Source organism: Denticeps clupeoides, chromosome 2, assembly GCF_900700375.1.
Source record: "Denticeps clupeoides chromosome 2, fDenClu1.1, whole genome shotgun sequence".
NCBI classification, from domain to species: Eukaryota; Metazoa; Chordata; class Actinopteri; order Clupeiformes; family Denticipitidae; genus Denticeps; species Denticeps clupeoides.
In genome coordinates this window covers 19876051-19890571 of record NC_041708.1, presented here as the reverse complement: position 1 = coordinate 19890571, position 14521 = coordinate 19876051, and the positions used below count along the sequence as shown (strand labels likewise).

General features: G+C 40.4%; 1 protein-coding gene across 1 annotated transcript; it reads right to left on the bottom strand.

Annotated features, from left to right (window-relative positions):
• Positions 1-3439: 3439 nt before the first annotated feature.
• On the bottom strand, positions 3440-13427 carry pou2af1 (POU class 2 homeobox associating factor 1). Its single transcript, XM_028970072.1, has 5 exons — positions 12560-13427; positions 8083-8216; positions 4801-4843; positions 4463-4716; positions 3440-3741 (listed from the first exon to the last, which is right to left on the bottom strand). The coding sequence occupies exons 1-5, from the start codon at positions 12573-12575 to the stop codon at positions 3475-3477; spliced, it is 714 nt and encodes a 237-aa protein (XP_028825905.1). The 5' UTR covers positions 12576-13427; the 3' UTR covers positions 3440-3474.
• Positions 13428-14521: the final 1094 nt, after the last annotated feature.

Sequence of the window (14521 nt, the reverse complement as noted above, 5' to 3'; positions counted from 1 at the left end):
ACCCGTTTAGTGTGAAACACACCCCTCCTTCTGCCGCCAGACTGAGGCAGGGCAGGCTGGAGCCTGCTCTGTTCGTACAGCTGCCAGTCACACGGGCACACAAACTCACACATGTGCCTGCAAATACATATTATCTATATAAAAAAAAGCACGACTATATCAGAATGATTTAGTGTCTTGACTGAACCGTACAAAAGAACAAAATGAAGTTATTTCCAAGAAATCCAATTTCCCACTGCTATCTAAACAGAGCTCAGGAGCCTGCAGTTTCTAGACGTCAGCGTTTTTTGTCATGATGAGTGGATGGACCCTGAAGGCACGAGTGTCTTCTCTGCTAAATTCCCCTCCATCTTTCGTTCTTTGAAAGACCTCTCAGTGATGCTCATGCTCACAAGCAGTCAGCTGACCAGGTGAAGTGCCTCTCATGATGACTGATTGGAGAATAATTCACCCTCGGCACGTCTTTGCCGTTTCTGTTCAGGGGGTCCAGCCAGGCTCAGCAGTTAAAGACTTTTTTTAATAACGTTATTTTACCAAGTTCCACACCAGGAGCCTAATTTACATTGGCAGCAGTAAGGGTTTTGGAGGTTTGAGCATTGTCTGTCCAGCCTTTCTTGAACAGAGCTTGGTCTCCCCCTTACAGAGTTTAGTTGTTTGCTGAGCTCCCTAAATGAAGTGAAAGAGACTGTTTTTATGTCATTGTGATACACAGCATGGTGAAATTTGTCCTCTGCATTGAACCCACCACCATTTTAAGATCAGTGAGCACAGTGGAGTGGGATCCTTGGGATGTGTGTGTGTGTGTGTGTGTGTGTGTCTTCATCTTTATGTTGGCCCTTTGTTTTTTTATTAATGCAACTCTCAAACATTTAATAAAACAAACACATCTGAAGCAAATAAAAAAACAGGAAACAGCAACTCTCATATCAGCTCTTTTGGAACGTTCCTGGGATGGAATAATGTACTGCTCAGGTCATTTTAAGATGTCTGACACAATTTAAAATAAAATTCTCAGTTTAAATTGAAAGCTGAGGACATGACTATTGGTCAACTCCATTAGGTACACACGAAGCTTGAAGTGTTTAATGGATGTTGCATGTATTTGAAATAAGAAACAACTAAATTAACTGTAAATTAAAATATTACGATTATGAAGCATACAAACATTACATACCGGAAATGTTCTAAATGTCTCCGTGTCTGCCCTTATCCACCGTTAGTCTAGCAAACAATACAGGGAGTAAGTGAGGGAGCACGTGAACGAGCAAATGAATAAGAGCAAGAAAGTGAGTGAGTGTGAGAACAAATGAGTGAGTGAGGTGAGATAGATAGATAATTATATTGATAGGAAAACAGGGTTCTGAAAGATTTCTTGTCATGCCTCGTCTCTGTTGTTGTTGTTCCCTGTTATCTCTGGAGAAACTGCTCTGGGCCACCTGCCGCGTCCCTATAAGCACCGGTTCAAATCCCGCTGCAAACAAATAATCCACACAATCCAGAGTGGCACTCCGGCATGGCTCGCAATAATGCATCACAGTACAGCTCGTGCAAGTGCCACGGACTACCTGCAGAATAAGGGGATGGGATGAGATTCTCAGACACGTAGCTGATGGCTTGAAGCACAATTATTATCTGTGCCCAATCAATCACAACACGCTCCTTTCGCTCTGCAGACAGTCGGTCTACACCTGCTATTGTCTGAAACTCCACTGTTCTCCAGAATTCCTGCCATTGTTTTGGCTTGGCGAGTGATCTTTTCTCCCATCTCAGCTGCTTTGCCTTTCGGAGGCGTGAATCTTTACCACACAGATTAGTCAAAACACAGTAATGGCTGTACACTGAACTCGCAATTCTTGTAACAACAAAGTACAAGCCATAAAAATGGCAGGAACTCAAATGCACTCCTGAGATCTTAAACCACTTTTTGCTTTTTTCATCATGACACGACTGAACTTTTGGAGGAACTGCTGGAAAATTGGAAAGTCAGAAAACTGTCAGCAGAATCTAATAGAGCCTTTTGTGACTAGAAGGTGCATCTAAAGGGTCATGGGTGTCTCCGAACATCTGCACGGACAGAAGGAAGCTACAAAAAATGGAGGGTTTTATTGAGGGTGGTTCAGTGGTTGTCAAAATTGAGCTCCGTGGCATAGACGCTGTGAACTTGTCTACTGCCATTAAGCAGGGAACTAGAGGTATCTTGGTGTGGGACTGGTATCAGCTGCTGGTACTGGTGCATTCAGCAGACACCCTTTTATACAGACATTTAAATCTTTTGATTTCCCTTTAAACACAAATGAACCAGGAAAAATGAGTGTGTGAGAGACGAATTGACGGGGGGATTCAGAAGGAGGAAGTATGGTGTGTGGGAGCTGCCAGTCATGTTTTGGAATTAATGGCACACTGCGTGGGTAGTTATTTCCTCCTGTCATAAGAAACAGATGATTAGTGTCCTTTCTTGCGTTACAGTGACCTGTCACTTGGAGTAAAGTAATGTTCAAATAAAGTGTGTGAAAATAAAACCACATAAAATCCACTAAATATATTATCCAAAATAACCAGTGGCCCCTAAAATGGCAATAAAAATCATTTTTAAAAAAGTAAAAATGTTATAATACAATGACATATAAAATATGTGATAAAATGTGTGTGTGTGCGTGGGAGTGTGTGTTAAAATGGCGCTCTAGTGCCATTATCCATGAAGACATCTTTGAAGATTGTTACATGGAAAGACCTGGGGAAAATGATATGTTTACCAAGGAGGATGAAAAACTGGATGTGCAGCTATTGGAGCCAAGAATGAAAAGTGGAGCATGAACCGCCACAGAATCACTCTGAATGATATGAATGTAGACATGTTAGATCAAATCAAGTTCAGGGCAGCAAGTCCCTGTTTTTATCAGTCCCATGACATAACTGTCTATTATTCTGTCATATTATAGTCTGTTCTATGCATTTTCTTCAGCTTGTAAACTACACTGGGCTTTACACACTGATACAGGAAGATGCACGTGTGCCGATTCCCTCTCTGACAATTCATACATTATCTTTAAAATTACTCGTTGCCTAGGGGGACAGAGGAATACAAAAGACAAAATGAGTGAAGAAATGTTAATCATTCCTCCTACTGTCTAAAGACACGCTGGTGCTTTGACACTAATTGACTTTGATTGACAAGTTCACCTTTACGTGAAAAGTCTTTCTTTGTCTTTTTGTGCTTTATAATTGTATCAACAAGCAGATCCCATCCAGTTCACAGCTAAAAATGAACCTTTTTCCCATATAAATTTGTATTTTTCGTTGATTTAGATAACATAAGGGCCTTCATGCAGTTTTACTTAGCAGCTTTTTATGTGGTCTGAATTTGCCGCAGCAACAGGCAAAAAGCTCTGAGTAGAACAAAATCTTTTTATTTGCATTGGCATTAGCATTCAGCGCGGGAGAGATTACTTTATCTGTGATCTACAGCGACACCCCTCAGACACCTTGAGGGAACAGGGGGCCCTCGAACACCTCCTCCCCCTCCTGCAGCAGCTTCTCCAGCGAGGTCCGTGTGTTCTCCAGCTGCTGAGGGCTGGGCTCTGGCAGAACCATGGGCATGGACATGGGCAGCGATGGGGAGCAGGGCGAACACTGTACTGCTGGGCCCGAGAGTGGTGCCAGCGGCTGTGCCCAGGGGATGTAGGTCAGCGGCTTCTCCTGCAGGTCCATTTGTGGCAAAGTGGAAGGCGAGGAGCTAATTGTCTGAAAGGGAAATCACTGCAAATAACCACACAGTGATCAAACTCACCAAATATGTGCAGACAGGTAAAAGGACTAAGAATTAATCAGTCAGAAATGGTATAATACGTAATAAAATATTTTATTAGCACAGCAGCTAATGCAGATGTGGTGAGAAGTTTGCAAATACTCATGACATATGCATAAATGGAATTAAATGCAGGTGTATGGGTGTACATAGATATGTGTAATTTTAAAGGAACCGTGTCCATAATCGATGAATGTAAACTGACCATCTTTGTTGCCGGTAGCAACGTGATGTAAGAACCCACTGCCACTGAATGATTTTGCAGCAGCTGGATCATACATGTAATGAAGTCTCCATTGTATCCACAGCCATCCATAAATACTGACAGTAATTCACCATAATACACCCCAGGGAACGTCACTGTGTCAGACATATACACTGCTGTGCTGTGGTAGCAGGCACAGGGCCAAAGGCTGCCAAAAACACTTCCTCTTACGTTTTACTGCTTATAAACCGCCAGTCTGTTCTGCTATTTTGTTTGTCCTTTCATGAAGATTGTTCACTTGAACTCATTTCAATCTGGGTCTAAAACGTACCTACAGCAAACTGCATGCTCAACCATAATGGCAATAATGGTTTTGTCAGATAAAATAAAGGGATACACTCTCTAAGGGAGATAAATCAGTCATGAAGTGTAAGAAACAGAGGCTCACTCACCCCGAAGTTGGTGAACAGTGGCGTGTGTGCTAACGTCAGCATGGACGACGCCCCTACCACCGCGTAGCTGGGACAGACTGGCTGGACGAACATGTCAGTAGAGTCAGGATGCAGGTATTCGGTTGGGGACCAGTGGGCCATTGGTTGAAGGGTGGTGGGGGGAGGCTGGGCGATCCACCCAGTGTACACTGCTCCTACATCGGCAGCCGAGTCAGTGTTGCCAGGAGAACCAACCTCCAAAAACCCCGAACCTCCTTCAGATTTCAGCAGCAGAGTGAGATAGAGCTCGAGCAACACAGCAGCAACACATCTAAAATAAAACAGCCATGGCGACTTACCCATGTGGGGGAATGAAGGCAAGGTGTTGTTCGGTACCACAACCTGAGGGCCAGTCAGCAGATATCAATCAGAGCATTAGCAGGCTACATCAATCAATTACAGTAACATAGCTTGGCTGACAAATTCATGTTTCATTGTTGTCCATTTTGCATGTTTGTCCATAGTGTTGCAGGTTAAAGGCCGATTCACATAAAGGAGAATGAAATGTTCATAGGTCTTTTTTTTTATATTTTAAACGCATTTGCTCCTTGTTTATGAGTCTATGCTCGTTCATAACACAACTTCATAACATAACACAACTGCCTGAAATCAGTGACTAGACACTCCACCCTCATTCTCCCTCAATGGCTGATCTGCAAATTGTACTGAACGTGTACTGACTGTGGTAAGAAATTAGAATTCCAGTTTTCACTGCTGCATTTGAAGTCACTGGGAAATGTAACTGAAGCCTTAAGACAAAAGTGAAACATTAGGTTCTTAAAATCAAACAAATGAGCTTATTGTCTTGAGACTTAAGTGCTATATGACATTAACAGACTTGGACTTGCTCATACTTGCAAACTGAGCCCCTGTGAGCCCCTGAGAATGATATAACATGAAATCTGATCTTTTTGTCCTAAAGCAAAAGATGAATTATGTTCTAATGATGGATTTGATGGAAATTCGGCCTCTGGTCACCATTCTTGGGAAAGCATTGCAACATGAGAATAGGAAAACCAAATATATGCATGAACTTCCTGCTGCTGCTATTCAATAGACAGCAGTAGCACTAGACTAGCACTGATTTAATCTCACATGTTATGGTTGAACAATGTTTGAGGTAGGTGTGAGGTGGAGGACGGATGGATGAAAAAATGAGACAATTTGGTATACCTGTCATATGTGTGTGAATGTCAAGCAGTGTCAGTTTTCTAATGTAAAAGGGGAAAGAGTTTATGGACACTGATCTGAAATGTACACACATTCATTGGAATGGCTGTTCTCCAATTATGATATTTACAAATTAAATCATGATAATAGTTATTATTATTTATTTTAATAATATTATCATTATTATAATATCACCATCACTGTGTTTGTGCAGGTACAAACAAATTTCCACACTTTGACTATGTTCCTGGTGGGTTTTTTAAGCAGTGGTGGCCTAGCAGTTAAGGAAGCGGCCCCATAATCAGAAGGTTGCCGGTTGAAATCCTGACCCGCCAAGGTGCTACTGAGGAGCCACTAAGCGAAGCACCGTCCCCACACACTGCTCCCTGGGTGCCTGTCATGGCTGCCCACTGCTCACCAAGGGTGATGGTTAAAAGCAGAGGACACATTTCATTGTGTCGCCGTGTGCTGTGTATCACAATGACAATCACTTTCACTTCTTTCATTTGGCTCATGTAAGACTGATATACTTCACGCACAGCTTGAAATCTAAACAATAATTTCTTTACAGTCTATTGATGACTTTTGAGTGTTTTAAACACTGCACATTTACCTTAAAGCCCCTGAGCTTGACCTAACATGACCTTTGTATGTTATGCTGAAAAGAAATTTTCCAAGAAAGTAAGGGATGCGTTCTACTGGTCGATTTAAAACAATTCAGACTCCCAGTTCTGTTATGATGTAAAACAAAGCCCCAAAACTAACAGTAATTAATCAAGGCGGCTGAATAAATAAATACAATTTTAAATGCTAATTTAAGCAACATGTAAAACACTATAATTCATTCATTAAAATAACTACAATAACTCATACAAGTTAGCAAGAAGGAAAATAATAAAACAATAAAACTATGAACATGCATCTGAAAGGAATTCATAAGCATAGAGAACATTAATTGACATCAACTCACTATTGAAAGTACTGTTCACATTCCGTAAACTGTAATGGAAGGTTTGGGATCTGGATAATTGAGGTGAGGATGGAGAAGACATTGGGACAAAGCATTAACTACCTTATGGATCATTAGCAGCACCTCATCACCTCATTATTGCTACTGGACTTCCGTGGAGACAGCAACATGACTACAAACCCCTCAACATCAGTGGGACTCCAGTGGAGAGGACCTGACCTGGTCTGAACCCATCCAGGTTCTGACCAAAAGGGCAAAGCAGTTCCTTAGAAACTTCAGGGTGTCTCCAAACATCCTAAACACTTTCTACAGGGTCGCCGTGGAGAGCATACTGACACAGAACCTTTCTTCATGGTTTGGTGACATCTGTGACCTGTCTCGCAAAGGCCTACAGAGAGTGATCTGTGCTGCTGCAGGTCACCTCTTCCATCTCCGCAGGACATTAACTCCAAGAGATGCAGGACATATCACACCACAAATAAACACCTAAAATTCACTTAAAAAGCAAAAGACTCCGGAGCATCTTGGCCAGGAACGAGAGACCCAGGAGGAGTTTTTATCCTCAGGCCATGCCACCACACCTCACACCCCGAAACCGACCATCTGAATGTCTACTTCATTCTGTTGCTGTTACCCTGGTCATTGCACAATGCACTTTAGTAGCGGATTCCTCCATAACCAACTGTCTCATGTAAATATCTTGCTTGTGTTATAGCTTACCTACTACTTTTATTAACCTTCTTCTTTAATTATATTTTAGTCACCTCTTCATTCTAGTTTATTTATTTCTATAACTATTACTTTAACTATTCGCAGTCAAAACAGAGCAGTTCAGGATGCATTTCACTGCGTTCTGAACTGCTATAACTATGCACGTGACAAATATAAATCACGAATCTAGTAAAAAACTTGATCCACAAAAGTAAAAAACTTGATCCACAAAACCAAACTTCAAATGGGATTGGAATTATTGGTATTCTTAAATTGAACAGGGACAGTGTACAGTGGTTGACGGTGTAGCTTACTCTCTCGTGAAACATTATTTTCTTCATGTGAATGTGAATGTGGACATTGTGCTGCCAGACGTGATTAGGAGCAGGAGGAGGTGCAGGATTGGGGTGCGCTCTTTGGTGAGGCCCAGTTCTGATTTGCATAGGCGCTGTGCCCAGCCCTGCAGCACTCAGAGGGGAATGGTCTAACTGTCACCGAAAAACACCTGGATTATATAAAAGCACCCCCCCCCCCCCTCCCAGAGTTGGGATATTTGAGACACTGCTTCTTCCTCATGCAAGTTTTCGTCTGACAAAGTCATGATTCGGTGTAAAATGCATTACATTTTGTTTGAACCTGTCCATCTGTTTGTATGTGCAGCGTATTGTGTGGGGTAGGGGTGATGATGACGGCAGGGCTGTGCGGAGAAGCACGGTGCAGTTTCCCTCACCGTTGTGGGGGGCGCTGTTTTGATGCTGGGGCCACCGGCAGTGTTACTCCCTCTCTTGCGTCTCAGCAGCTCCTTGACCGGGTCTTTAACTCTAACACCTTGATATGGTTTAGTATTGTGCTGTGCTGCAGCCGCTATGGGGGGGAAAAGAAAAGGTCACATAAGAATGCATAAACATAACAAATGTAAAAATAAAATGTCAGTTTCTCTCTTCTCTCCTAGCGGCACGTCCTCTTGGGTCATTTGTCTGTGAAAGTTATGGACCAGGCCGTGTTGGGGCATGTGTGTTGATTTTTCCCACTGTGTGTTACAATATTCTAGTGGGGTTAAAAGGTAAGCATCGCTCAAGAGCACACAGAGCCTTGATCCTTTTCCTCTGACTCATTTCATTCATAAAAAAAAAATCTCCAGGATATCAATCATATCTGAGCGGCCTCATTTGGAACATATTTTTTCCTAGCCATTCAGAAAATTGTATTTCCTGAAATAACCGTATTATCTCATCAAAAGCTGCATCCCTATCACCTCACTAGGCAACCAAAATTCGTCGCAATCTCATGCGGCTGCTCCTGCTATGAAGAGATGTTTCTAATGTGGACCTCACGCATGCAGCCCACTCCCTGTTTGAACAGAGAGGGTGCGGTGCTCCAGAGAGCCAACGTGCTCTCCGCTGCAGCCACTCACAACTGTATACAGTCACAACCACAACTGCTCACAACCACAACCATCTGCAGAAAAAAGCAGGTAGTACAATACAACAGTCACCTGTTATACTGATTTAAATGTAAAGTGTCTGTGGTCACATTGCTTTTAATTTCTTGGAAGCTCAAATGCGTGTAAAACTGTCAAGGCACAAATTTAAAGCTCATTTCGCAACTCTGTTCTATTTATCCTTCACACCTCATAAGGTCCCTGAAGTCTTAAGGGGCTTTTTCCTTTTTTCAACATGTGCCAAAAAATTTTTTACAGGTGCACGAGCAGTCATGTAAAGGTCTTTGTGAAAAGCAAAAAAGATTCATCATACCCAGGGCTGGACTGTAACAATCATTCTTTATTTTGCCCGAACGGCCCACCATGATTGGACACCATCCCAGCAGACACCCCTCTTAAACACTCATGTGTACCACGGGTGTGTACTATTCTATTCCCCAAAGCTATACTTAAGTAACTGATATGCCTTAGACAAGAGAGCAACCGTACTGACTCGCTTTTTGACTGGTGCCCAGGGGGTCATGCCAGTGCAGTACAGTACTGCCAAAGTACTGCCAAAGAAAAGACTTTATTTCGAAATATTTTTTAACATGCCTTCCGGTCATTTAACCACCATTAACACACTAACATGCATTTCAAGTTTCCGTTAACACAGAAAACCATGGGCAGCCAATAACCTCTGTTCCCATGTTGCCTGTGAGATGAATAGCTGTGTCGGGCAGCTGTGACACTCCCTGCTTTTGAATCATTTTACTAGGGTGACAGAAAGATAAAAGAAGTACAGCACTGTGCTTAGTCCAGCTCTTCTTATTCTTTTACTCCTCAGCAGGCTATAGACACCAAATAGCAGGTGACGCTCACAAAACAGTCAAAAGTTTGGAAGCACCTTTTCTTTGGTGGTTATGGAGGCTACGATGGGGCCATTTTGAAGAATCAAATGCAAGAAACATAAATAGGATTTGTTGTATCAGGAGAAAGTGAATTATGTTTGATGAATCTTTTATTTTTTTCAGCCACCTCTTTTTTTACCTTCATGGCTGCTTTGTTCACTACTGTCATCATCAAAAGTTGCTTCATGAGTTGCTCATTGACATGAGTCAAGTGTTCAGCATAAAGCTTTGGCACCGTTAGGGACCATCCTCATTGTCTAACTTAAGGTGGTGGAGAGAAGCCAATATTGTGAAATGCTTCCATCCCTGCATTGGATAGACTCAAATCTTCAACTTTTTGCCGCTTGCTATTTTTTTTTTTTTGCTTATTATGTCATGTGTTATTCCATAGTCCCGTGTCTTCAGTTTTGTTCTATATTGTAAAACAATATATTACCGAAACAATATATTACCAAATACACATTATAATTACAAACTCTTATTTGCAAAGAAACAGCAGTTGTAGATTCTTATTCTCCTTGGCTATATAGAGTCCTTTGTCAGAGCTGTTAGTGCCGTTTTGTCCCAAGCCCGACAGAATTCAGCCCGGCCCGGCCCAACCGTTATTATACAGGGTTTGATTATCCTTATTGGGTGAGTTATGGTTTATACTTTACTTTACTTTAGTTAGCAGACGCTTTTATCCAAAGCGACTTACAAGAGGAAGACAGCAGCAATTCTCATTCAGTTTCTATAGAATTTGAGTTGCAAAACTCTGAGCCCTGACAAGGCATAACCTGTCAGGAAAAGAACATGCTAGGGAATTGTTAAGTGCTAGACTAATTTTATTTTTTTTTGTGCAGTGTGTGTGCATGTGTGTGTGTTAGTGTTAGACTTGCCTGAAATACTTTTTAAACAAGTGGGTTTTCAACTGCTTCTTAAAGGTGGAAAAGTTTGACTGTCTTAAGTGTTGCTAACCCCTTGACCCTCAGATTAAAAGTCTGATGCTCTACCGACTCTTGGAAACATTAAACATACATTTAATGTTTACAGATAATTTTGGTGAACTCAGCACAGATACCTTCAGAGGGCGCAGACTCCAGGTTGGGAACCACTGACCACTGTGTTCCAACTTTTTACTGATAATGTGCTTTTAGAGTACCAAAACTGTACCAGTGCTCCAGTGCCTGGTATGCAAAAATAGAGCCAGGCCTGTGGCCACCAGACAAATGGCCAATATACCACTAAGCCCTGCATCTACCTAACGTGAGCAGCATAGCTGGAGAAAAGACAACACAGGGGGACAAACAGACCATGCAGTGGGGCTTCACACTGAAAAAGAGGAAGCGCTGCAGCTGTGGCGGGCCCAACAGTGGAGGACCAATTTTGCTGCTTTGCATATCAAGATTAAGACAACTATGCTCTATGTGCACCAACCTCCCCGAAAAAAGTCTTCCTCTTTCCTGGGAGGTCTATCACTACATATACCTTATTTATTTATATTATTTAATTACACACTGAGCTTTTGGATACCGAAATAAAATATCAAAATTCTCTCTCGCTAAATCGATCCAAAAATTGGGTATATTTTGATGGATCATCTATTTATAAGATGGTCCTACCCAATACTAAAATTACTATTATAATTACTATTATTATATTTTGTATAAAATTTTTTGCTAATTAGATTTGTTCAAAATTGATTTTCAGAGAATATGTTGAAATGATTTATGCTCACGAATAATTATTTATGCTCACAAAGGTGACATAACACTAATTTTTTTTTAAAAACGTGATTGAAATTATCAGTGTATTTTAATTAAGTGGTTTAAACATAATTAATGAATTAATTCATGGGACAAGAGTCAATAATTCTGGTCCATGTCAATAATTGACTTTTCTAAAGTAATAATTTATCTAAATACTTAAAATAAAATTTCAACAAACCATGTTGAATTGTAGTGTTGATAAGCAGGTAAAGTGTTAAAGTTTTTTTTAGCCATTTTGCCCAATCCTTCATAATGGGTGATATGGGTCAACTCCATCATCAAGACGTCACCTCTATCAGGTGGATTATCATTAAATATATGCTCATACTGATAAATAAATGGGTTTATTTCATAAAATATTTCAGTTTTACACACAAGGCATTTTACATGGCATTTAAAAACAAATGAATATTTACAAAAATTGTAAATGGCCACTATTATAATAGTATTTCCTGGTATTGTTTTCCTTCATATATAGTTATAGTTCATTTATAGTTTTTGTAAAGCCAGTGTAATGGTCTTCTATCTTATGCAACAAAGTCCATGAAACACCTCCTTCAGGCTTTAAGATTTTGTGTGCCTGACAATGTTGACAAAATGCTAATTTTTTAATGTTGATTTGTATCAGCTGCATCAGCTATTTTTTGTCTTATCAATCAATCTACTACTAGCACTTAAAAACTGAGCAATTTTTTTTGAGGTATAACTTGCCATGTGTTATTAGAGCACAATGAATACTGTTCATTGTTGTTTTGCTGTCCATTCTAAATCGCCTCACATGCATTTCATAATAAACTGAATGTTTTTTAATTTGCTGGTTTGTTCAGTTGGTTGGTCAGTCAGTTACTTTGTTTAAACAAATTTCCTGCTGATTGGACCGTCACACGACAAAACAGCCATTGATGCACATGCTATGATGAGAAGATTATTGTAAAATGCCACAGTGTCGCCGATGCACTATAAGATCTCTCCTACCACCTTCTAAAATTAAAATGATTTTTTTCAGTACCCTACATAAACATTGGTTAGAATTGCTGGAGGAAAGAATTATTTTAATGTTCATTAGCTGGAGAGATGATTGTATACATGAAATTATGTCTAAATACACCTGACATTATATCTACTTACATTTTCCAAGGTGCATTATTATTTAGGGTTTGTCCGTCTTGTGATAAGTCCAGAATTTTCTTGGTCCTTATGCTGTGATTTCCTCTGTTGGCCTCTTTATAAGTCCATTGGAATCTGTAGTGATGTCACAGCACTTCCAACCACAGGTCTCCTCTTCACATGCATTGTTGCTGCAAATGGACATGAACTGCAACAGAAACTTCACCACAGTCTGTCATGCAATAAATCCTTTTTTAAAGTGAATCTAATTTTCATTTTCCTGTCCAAGACATTGCCCTCCTTCTTCCTTTTCTTGTTGTTGTTATTGTCAATAGGCATTTTTCGAGGATCATTACGGTTTAAGGCTAAATGACGCATTAGTGAAATATAACAGCTATACTGAAATATACTGAAAAAACAATGAAGTATCTGGTCAGAATGAAAGACCTAAATATGCACTTTTGCACAGATCCAAATACTCCTGCACACATATTCACTCAATATTCCTGCATACATATTCAAGACAGTTGGATAAATGGATGGATTTAGAAAAACTGTGATTATCAAGAGCTCTGTGACAGATCCAGATGATTCAGCCAGATAAGAACATGCTCCCAAAGCATCAAACCAAAATCAAGCAAAAAAAATGGAGCAATAATGTGTTTACTTCTAAAGTGATTCTTCAAATTCACCAAATCCATTCAGCTGAATTTTTCTTGCTCTGTTATTTTGACCTGAAACATGATGAAGATGTTAAAGACTCCTGCACATCCTGTTTGTGCCACAGCAACAGCCTCCAGTGTTCATTCAAGCGACACCCGCAGTCATCACCAAAGGTGCTTCAACACAAGAATATTACCACACTGTTAAATACTGTGGGAACACAGTAAACAACTTGTATATGACCAGTCAAATGCATATTTGCACGCCTATCTTTATGCATTATTGACTGTGTGCTGTAGGAAAATATAGTGCTTGTCTGACCACAATCTAGTTCATAGATGAAAAGTCAAGTAATAGAAATTTATTTAGAATTTAGTGTCTGAAAACAAAGATTGAGTTTTTGCTTCTGATTGACTGTGAGGGCATAAATCCAATGCCAACAAAACCAGAAGTGGCGTACGAGTTCTGCACTGCAAAGTGCAGCTAAATCTGCACCGAGAGTCAATTTATGGGTGTCAGAAAGGAAACACCTGCATGTGCTATAAGGTTCACTGACCACTGTTCCCCCAAGATCGTTTCGTTCCTTCTATAAGATTTCTAAGTCTGCAACATTAAACAGACAGGCTCGATATTCTTTATAAATGCAAATGTGGACAATAGTGTGTGGAACTTTCAATAGCAGAACATGCAAGTCTGCACCATTAAAAAGCTGATCCAGCAATTCAGTGGTTTGGTGTGTGTGGCACCAGTTGGTGTACAACGAGTGTTAATGAGTGTTACAGTTTTTAGGTTTTATGTGTCATGCCAGCACTCGACTAACTGTTTGAAAATGAGTGAGTCATGGTCATGAGAATCCGTTACTCCGTGTGACTCAGCCAGGCATTGATGCTCCCCATTTATTCTTTTAGAATCAACTCCAGCAATTTCAACCAATTTCCAGCAGTTTCTTGATGCCTTTTGTTGGATAGACACACAATATTGCCTAATACATCAAATGATGCATGATGCATGAAATCAGACGAGTCCACTCCTGAGGATTTATGTAGATTTCACGCAGCTACAGACTCAGTTCAAATCCACAAGGGGTAGAGTTTTAAAAAAAAAGGTATTTGCAGGTTGCATGCAAATTCAGCTCTTGCATAGACTCAAGGCTAGACGTAAACAAAACAGTCTGTGCTTATCTCATTTGCTGAATCTTCAAAAGCAACAATTAAGTGACAATCTCTTTGAAAATAAAACAACTACGCAAGCAGTTAGTAAGGTGGCTAATTCATGAAGGCATCTACGGCCTCCAACTTAACATTCTATGCTACTTGTCAT

Coding starts and splice junctions, on each gene's coding strand:
- pou2af1 (XM_028970072.1), bottom strand. Junction 4,717..4,800: donor GCCTTCATTCCCCCACATGG/GTAAGTCGCCAT, acceptor TGAAATCTGAAG/GAGGTTCGGGGTTTTTGGAG. Junction 3,742..4,462: donor CACTGTTCACCAACTTCGGG/GTGAGTGAGCCT, acceptor TTTCCCTTTCAG/ACAATTAGCTCCTCGCCTTC.